At 39.6% G+C, this 9,453-nt stretch overlaps 1 protein-coding gene across 2 annotated transcripts in view; it reads right to left on the bottom strand.

The window, feature by feature from the left end:
* Positions 1 to 9,453, bottom strand: part of cntn4 (contactin 4) — a 159,879-nt gene that overhangs the window by 43,994 nt on the left and 106,432 nt on the right. For both annotated transcript variants that reach the window (XM_023424797.2, XM_023424798.2), the window contains exon 9: positions 3,982 to 4,121. In XM_023424797.2, coding sequence (XP_023280565.1) covers positions 3,982 to 4,121 — 140 coding nt within the window. The remainder of the gene's footprint in view (positions 1 to 3,981; positions 4,122 to 9,453) is intronic.

Here is a 9,453-nt window from a genome sequence, read left to right as displayed (position 1 = left end):
GGGGGTATCGTAACATCTGAGGTATACTGCATTGTGAAAATTGCTTTTCTGATAGGTATGCCCTATACATACTAAGTGCTGTGTACATGGTCATGCTGTACCTCCTCTTCATCTGTTTGGACTATCGTTTTTTGCCTGCCTGCCTGCGGGGGAAATCTTGCTCGTCACTGAGCCATCAAATTAAGATCTATTTAAGGACGGCTGGGCCTGATGAACTAAAAACTCAGTTGGATCAGTGCATTTAATCCTCAATATACATTTATCTCTCTGAACCTGAGTTCTCACACAGCTCCTTCACTATAGTATTAAATCCTTGAACAGTTTTTATACATCTCTATGCAGCTGTGTCAGGTTTTGCCACCCCATGCCCTTCATCTCCTATGTTTTCCTCAGGCTCACCCCTAATGTCATTAGAGCCCATTTCCATAGGGGTGTCTCAGCGGCCTGAACTCCAGTCGCGGGAGGATTAAGGTAGTGTCACATGAAAAGAGAGACTGTCCTCAGTGAAAGATCACAAACTAATCCTGTGTTTGAGCAGGTTGTGCCTGAATTTCCATAACGCTTGGAAGCTCTGGATGTGCAGGGACGAACATCCCTGCTGGCAAGGGAGGCAAATGGTGGCGTATATCAGTCTGTGCATGGAAAGCACTCCTGTTTACGGCTGCTATTAATTAAGCATGACGTTCCTCTCAAATCAGCAGTTTTTCATGCGGAGACCTGGGGGGACCATCTGTATGCCTTATGCTGAATGAAAATGATTGGCAATGTCATTTCCCAGCAACACTGGGTTGATTCGTTTGATATTAAAACTGCAAAAGCATGTAAAACAATGAAGGAAATGACTTTAATGGTGTAGAAAAGTGTGCTATCAACAGCTCTATTCCTCAGAATTACTGATTACTGGAGGCCTCTGAGAGAATGATGTGAAACAGCTATAAAAATTTAAAGAAGCTTGAGCATCATAACAATGTCAATCCACTACTGTGGGTTTAAGGAAAAGGTAGAAAATAATCTTTTTATTTCTCCTCTTCAAATGCAACTCATTTTAATCTCAAAAGTTTGATCTCATAAACAATGAGAGGAAAATCTCAACAACAAGTTATTACTGGTGCTCGCCAGGGTAGAACTGTGGAAGAAATCAGCTAATTCTATTGACAGACATCTGATTAATTTACTGTATATGCATGGGTAAGAAAGAACTACAAGTTGACATGAACTGAGCTCAACTATGGCTTTGCAAACAAGTAAGAACAAAAGCGCTGCCTGCTTGCTCCACTTGAGCTGAATAACTTGGGGAAGGCAGGAAATTCGAACCTCCCCCGTCCTCTTATCAGAATGTGGTGGACGTCACTGAAATTACATCATTCATTTTTGAAATTCAAAGTGCTTTGACATTGGAGTCCGAACGGGAATAACTGAACCCAGTTCAAGTGCACTACATAAACCATCTGTGTGGTGGTCCCATACTCCTTTAGATGGACTAAATCCTGTTTCACGCTGTAGTTTCCCTTTAATTGCATAGTCACTTAATCCTGCAGCCATTGTCAATAAAGGAGAGAGAGAGAGAGAGAGAGAGAGAGAGAGATAGAGAGAGAGAGAGAGAGGTCCTCAAGATGAAAACAGCCACAAGAAACAAAGCATTCCAATAAACCATCGCTATTTTGACATAGGGTGGTGATAAAAAGCAACACCATGAGTCTCATAATCTGTAAGGGCTGCCTGGGAAACAGTCACACTGCAGCAGCATGTTCACTGTCTGTCCAACAAAGAACACAGTAATTTTAAAACCAGTTTGAAAGCTATGATTATTTAGAGTGAAACACTAGAAATTTCTTCTTAAATACAGTATTCTAAATGACTGATACTGAGTAATTGAACACACATACATTCAGCTGTAAAGGTCCCATATAGTATAAAGGTAGATTTCCATGTCTCTTGATTATCAAGCAGGTCTAGGTTCTATATTAATACTGTGAAAGTATCAAAGCCTCAGTCCACAGAGAAATGCACACAGTCACTGCACTCAGTTATGCCCCAAGCCCCGCCCACCTGGACCCACCATCCAACCTTGCAAGGTTTTGTTTCTCTGAGTGTTTACCTGAAATCTGCTATATTTTTATTCGGTCAATCAGAAAACTGTCAGCCAATCAGAAGAGATGCTCAGAGCCTCCTCTCTTCTGATTGGTTCGCTTACCTGTTTTTACTAGAGATCCAGAGAGAAACCTGAGAGATATAAAACTACATTGAGATGTAAAATTACATTGAGATGTAAAACTACATTGAGATGGTTTTTGGGTCTTAAAACAACAAATAAGTGTAAAAAAAAAAAAAAAAGGTGTAAAATATGGGACCTTTAAATATCATGACCCCCTAGAAATCTACTGTACTGTGTAGTCAGTATTGCCAACAACAGATATGTCCCATAACTTAGGCCTAGTTACTTTTACAGGTTGATTGCTCCACTTCTGTTGCTCAAAGTTTAGAAAAACTGTCAGCAGAAACAAGTTCCAGTGAACTACACATCAGAAAGGTCTCAATTGATTCACTGTAATAAATAACAACAAACGGCGCATCCTCCCCCCACTGCTCCTTACATCATTGACCTTTCCCTCATCCACTCATTAAGCCACTGTGGTTAATGGTGGCATTTCACACAATGTAACACCTTTGCTGATTAATCCACTCACCCAGGCATTCGGAATACATATCCATTTATTATGTCAACCGTTAAGGGGGGAATCTGCAGCACAACAATCAGCACACAGCCATTGCAACCTTAAATCATACACGCTATGAATCCAGATGGTGGTGTGTGGTTGTTGAGGATAGTTTTAAAGCTCTAGTGTTTTCATTTGAATTCATTCAGTTCACATTGAAATGAAAAAGGAGTAGGAGTAAGGTCCCATTATCAAAACAAGAAAAAAAGGATGATATATATACTAGAATGCCTCCGGTATTTAACATCCTTAAGAAACTACCTGTTTTTGTACACAAATAAAAACAGCTGGGTTGTTTTGTTTAGTACCCAACAATCACAAGATTGTTACCTTTATAAAGGGTTTTGATAAAAACTTTAGCCACCAGCTAAACAGACTGTTGATTATTCTTCCCTGGTAGCAAAGTCAAATCTTTTCTCTTTTTTTCTTTTTTTATGAGACAGAGCTCTGCAGAGTCTTGTCTCTGCTAATATAACGACAGACTGGGTTCATTCCGACGACATGTATAACTTTCAAGTACTGATCGATAACCCCTGGTGTGTTTGTCGCCTTTTTTGCATAATGAAGCAAATTAACATAATGCCTGTTTATTTATCAGGTGGAAGCTGCGCCTGAGTGTCCAATCAATCTTTTCCAAACAACCAGGTTAGAGCATCCAAAATAATAATCCAACATAATGAAGGAAAAGAAAGTTAGATGCACAAGTAGGATGTTTGGAGTCATCATAATAACCATAATGGGGATTCAGAGGGATCTAAAACAAACGTAGGATACACTGTTTATATAGAGAATCTTACTTTTTCGCGTTTGGTGGCACAGGATTAATAACTGCACTCGGCGAGGAGAGATTTAACAGGAGATTAGGGCAGCTCTTACATCACTGTGCTTTCCAGACTAGCGTGAAATACTTGGCCTGTTCACAGTTTAGTCTGTAAGCACAGCAAAGCACAGCAGACACAGTCTAATTCCTTTAAAATAAATGCCGTTGTGCAGAATTGAATAACATAATGTATTGCAGCACTGGAGGCACCGTGTTGTAATGAAGAAGACGATAATGTGTGGTAATTAGTCAGTAAAGCCTGAACAAGCAGCACAATAAAGCCTTGAAAATACAGGACATGGTTGCTCACATTCTTCATTCAACAGCAGCACCAGCGAGGATGCAAGAAAACATCTGTGCCAAAAGCTGCTGTTGAACGTCTAAACCTGGAAGCAGAACTTTATCTTCAGCTCAAAAGATGTGCTAGTGCTTGGCAGGTCTCACCTCAGCAGACTCCAGGTTCTCTCCATTTTTCATCCACCTGTAAGACGGCTTCGGCTTCCCCGTGGCTTTACACTCCCACACCAGCGAGTCGTCAATGAGCTTCTGCACATCTTGGGGTTTCTCAATGAGATGAGGAGGGGCTGGAAATATTTAAGAAAAAAATGTGAGAGTGAACTGGAGAGTTTTGATAGTGACAAAATATTTTGGCTGTAAGGAAATGATAAATAAGCGAGGGCCATAATTTTCACTGGGATTCAAAATCTGTCAAAATGTTACAGTTTGAGTCTGATTAAGTCACTAAAATCTCTTGACAAAGTAGTCTGACTGCCCACCTGTCATCACCATGTGCTCACAGCGGTGAAGCCTTAGGAGCAGTAACAGATACTTTACATACTTTTTACCCCTGGATTTTGCCTGACAGGCTACTTCCAGGCAGCGCTATCTTATTGCTGGAAGGTTTTGAATGAATGAATGAATGAATGAAACCTTTATTGCCCCTCTGGGAATTTGCTTTGCACAGAGAGAATATAAAAAAGAATTACATCAGCAATCATACATGACAGCACATGGCCCACTGCGGGACTAATAAAGGACTATTTTATAATATAACATGAAGCATAAGAGTGTAAAAACATCTTAAAAAAGCATAATTTGAGTGATTCATAAAGAACATTGATTGCCAGTTCAAGAAGAGCTGAAATGCAGATTGTGCAGCAGCCTACGAGGACAACTGGAGGTCCATTTCCTCTGCATGTTTTTCAGGTAAAATTTTTTTATTACTTTCAATATTCCCCCCAAAATTGCTATAATTGAACATCAGTCAAGGATAATAAACTGTGAAGGACAGTACTCTTGGTGAAGGGAAATTTTAGGCAAAAAATAGGCAGCGCAGCTTATTTGAACCGTGCTCAAAAACTATGGATTAGCCTGCCAGGAGCTATAAGAGATGCAGCTCTGTGAACATTTGACAGCTGTAAAGCTATTTATTTAACGTGGCTTTTAATTAATTATCTCATATTTTACTATTATTAATGGTTTCTATTTTTATTTTTATTTAGATATTTTATCATCTACTGTCTTTCTATTTCTACTGTCTAATTTCATTGTCCTTCTATTCGGCCTTATTTTATTATTATATTAATTACATTATTCATCATGAAGTATCAGGTCTCTATTTTATTTAAAATTGATATATTGTCATTATTGTCATACAATGACAAGTACTCTCGCTATATCTTAACAGTCGGGAAAACATTTTATACAGCTCAAAAACAAAAGCAGCACCACAAAAAACACTGTATACAGTGACTGACAATAAATAAATAAATAAATAAAAGAGCAGGATTCATTCACTAATACACCAACATACAGACCATTTCAAATAATGTTATTGTGGAAGACAAAGTTCTCCATAATGTGTTATTTGGTAGAAATGTACAGGAAAACAGGAAATGTCATTAAATTTTGTTAAATTTAGTCACTTTTATTAAAAGACCTGTCAGTAGATTTCAGAGTGACAGCAGCCACCAGTTGTCTGTGGTGAGTTTTAGTGACAGTGACTCTGAATTCCACATTTATTGCACATTTAGCAGCGTTCATGGCTTCTTTCAGTTCTCCCAGTGCGCTTTTAATAGAACAAAAATGATGAAAACCAGATCTATATACATTAGGGTGGCCACTGGTGCCATAAAAATCCTCCCTTCAATACGATCCTAGTAAATGATGGTATAGTTATACAGGAGGAGAATTGATTCTTGCTGCGTCATGCAAGTAACTCAAGGCTAGTTAATGATTAAGCCAAAAAAAAAAAGTAGTAAATAAAAGTAGATCAGTAAAGCGCTCTCTGTGCAACAACATTTTGGATGATGTGTAGGTCAAGCTACTATCATCCTATATCACACAAGGCCGGTGGCAGGACAAGAGTAATGGTTGACCACACTTTTCCATTCCACAGTCCTCACCTAATGTCACTCTCAAGGACTGACCTTTGTGGAGGCCTTTCGGTAACAGTACACATCCTGCTCTAATTGGCTTCTGCTTTACACTATTTTGCTATTTTTGAGTATAAAGCAGGACAGCAAGAAATTCAATAACTGCAAAAGCATCCCAGCGCTATCTCTGTGCATTACAGCTTCTGCAATGTGTGAGCCAGAGAGTGTGTGCATATGTGGGTGTTCAGAAACACAGAGAGAAGATTGAAAGAAGTCTGAAAGACTGGCTGAAGAGGAAGAGGTGGATGTAGAGACCAGGGGACGGAGGGGGTGGGTTTGTGTGGTGTTGTGTATCTGTGACAGAGTCCTGCACAGTGGATCACGTGTCACTTCAGGTCTCTAAGATGGTTTTGGCAGCCAAGGCGCCTGCACAAGGTTGGCTGAGGCTGTGCTGTAGGTATCTGCTATCTGTGCTATCCGTGCAAACAGTAAAAAGGGTTCCAATTTCCTTTGACTGAGAGCTGCAGACAGATCTGTTATTTATCCTGCTGCAGAGGAGGCATTTATTTTCCATCTGTGTGATGTTGCATCTACACCGACCCTGTCTTTGGTCTATTCTCTACCCAATAAAGAATTTTTTTAATCAATGCAAGCTTTGTATAATGCGTGGCTACACTTGAATTGTTTGCTATGTGCTTTTATGTACGTATTTGGACGAGGACTCCACTAGAAAAGATTGCAGAAATGTACTCTATAAAACTCTACCATCACCTGTCGTTTACCATCAAGCAGCATTCATGCTACTGCAATCCTCCATCAGAGCCTGGCTGAGCTGCCCCACCCACTGCACCTTTCAACACCGCATTGTTGTTTTTGTTGTTGTTTTTTTTCTCCCCCCCTCCTCACTGTCAGGGACCCTCACTCTATCCCTCACCCACAGTGAACGTATTGACTCTCAGTCAACACTCACCAAATGAAAGCAGGCAGCCCATCTCTGCCTGCACCGGGCCGAGCTCGCACACAATCAGGCCAAACGTCAAGTGGCTATAGCAGAGGAAAGATGGGAATTTGCCTTATCAGTGAAATCACTATGAGATAATACAGCGGTAAGTCTGCAGAAACACAAATGTGACTACAACAGGGAAACTAACCTGTCACAGCTCTGTACTTACTCTCCCTCTGAGTAATATCAACATCAACAAGCAGGCAAAGGGCCATTTCTTTTCAAAGCCTTTCTTCCAGGGATGGAAATTTTACAAAACCACTTGTCTCTGGCTTGGATTGAGTTGAAAACTGCCTCCAGTGAGGAGATTTATGACAAACAGGGAAGAAGATGGTGGCTACATGCAAACAAGAACTGAACTTCTTTGCATCAAGATATAATGACTCTAATTTCACCCCCAGCTTCAACTAATCACTAATGTAATTCTAAGGCAGCACAGATAATACATTTTCATTTCAGTCGATACTTTTACTGCTCTATGAATACATACATCAATACATCACAAGACAGGATGAAGAGAAGTCTAACATTTTAAAAACACTACTTTTAATGGGAAATCCTGTTCCTTCATATCCAATCAAACTCCAAACACATTATGGCGACATTATTAGAGGGAGAACAAAATGTGTTTTTTCATCTTGGTACATTAAAATTGACATGAAAGGTGTGAAAATGTTTTAACAATGAGCACAGTGCCACCGTGAAGTTACACCTTCATCTCCTGTCTAACACGAGGCCCAGCTCTCTGTCCACTGTAGCTTGCTTGGCTCTACAAGCGATACCCTTATCGATTCCCCCGATGGCTCACGCTGCTGACGAATGTCTCAAAGGCTTAATTCAAAGGGAGTTCAAAATAAGATTACTGATTTTTATCACTTGTCTGCAGACAGCAGGACAGAGAGAGAGAGAGAGAGAGAGAGAGAAAGAAAGAAAACATATCAAAAAAGGGGAGACGCAGTAGATCCCAGCATGCTACTGGGCTGGTATAGTGACTGAGGATAAGAGCTTAAGAGCACTGCAGTAAATAATGTCAATTGTTTAATACCCCAAATGAGTTATTTCTGAGAGCTGACAGCATGATTTGAAGAGGGGAGAATCAGAAGAAGGAAAACAGAGAGCGGTCGAGGTAGGAGGGCAATTCATGGATCAATCAGAGCACCAGTTACAGCCTGGCAAACCTGAGCAGGTCACAATATTATTCAAATATAAATGGAATGGCATTATTTTATCCATACCTACCATATTAGCTGTTTTAAACTAATAAGGTCAGAGATGTCTGCCAACTTTGATTATTTATATGAGCGGACTTGTGGGATTCATAATATTTGCCTCAATCTAAAGTTCTAAAATTAAGAATCTTATGCTCCATTAATTTTGCCCAGTCCCAAATTTGGCTTCATAAACCTAAAATCACAAGTTATTTTTCAAGGTGTTCCTGGAGCTGTTCCATCACCATCTTTAATTAGTTTTAATTTTGGTCCAGCAGTGAATCCTCAATTTTCTTTTGTGTATTTCACTGTGGGAGAATAGTACACACACCGAGAGCACACCCAGAAATCACAGGTTTGAGGATTGATGTGAGTTATTTGATCACTTTTCTACACACACACACTGCGCACGCAAAACTTGAGACACTCTTGCTCTCGCCAAAAGACACATATACTTCTTATTCATATACATATTCTTAGATTGCCCTGTTTCTTTTACATCTTGTCTTAATGCCTTTTTATGTCTTAGGTGCAGCACTTGCCTTGTTGTTGAGAGGTGCTTTGCAGAACTATTTCCATTTTAATGCTACTCAATATAAATGAACCATATACTGACTTTATTATTGTTCATGTTTCTTGTCTTATTAGACAGAAAGCAGGTGAATGTAGAGGAAAAACATGCAGCTACTATAGTATGAGCAAAAAGAATGCTGGACATATATGACCAACTTATGTAATAGCTTACATTGTAAGTGTGCATCAATAAACATAGAGAAAATGGTATGCAATATCAGAAAGAGAAATCCCTGAGGTCTGAATAGCCCACAGGTGTTTCTTCATGTGCTGTGTATAGGAACAATTAAATCACATAAAACTTTAACTTGAAGATTAGTCACAACAATTTATTTTACTAATTGTAACAACCGTTAAATTGCAAATTCAAACATAGGTACATGTTCACCAGTGTTGGTTTTTAATGGTAACATAAACAGGTAGTTTATAAAAAGACCCACTCAGAAAGAAAAATCCCTGCTGCCCTTTAAAATATGTATTTAAATCTGCACTATCCATCATTTTGTAATGGCAGATAGTCGTGTAGCCCTAACTTTGGGAGGAAGCAGTCTGCACATCCCAGTCAGTGGTTCTCAGGACTTCTAGTATCTGAACTCAGCGGGTGTGACTCCGACCGCAGGACTATCAGCAACAATGAGTCAATCTACTAACCCCCTTCCTGTCAATCCAGATGCTGCGGTGCAGATTATGTCCCTGACATATGTGCCACTGGTCTATGTATAGTACATTTAACAGCTTTGATCTCCAGTCAAGTTGG

This window comes from Seriola lalandi, unplaced genomic scaffold (assembly GCF_002814215.2).
Source record: "Seriola lalandi dorsalis isolate HSWRI2012SDOR001 ecotype SW California unplaced genomic scaffold, Sedor1 jcf7180002054748, whole genome shotgun sequence".
In the NCBI taxonomy this organism is placed as follows: Eukaryota; Metazoa; Chordata; class Actinopteri; order Carangiformes; family Carangidae; genus Seriola; species Seriola lalandi.
This window is presented reverse-complemented; position numbering and strand designations above follow the sequence as displayed.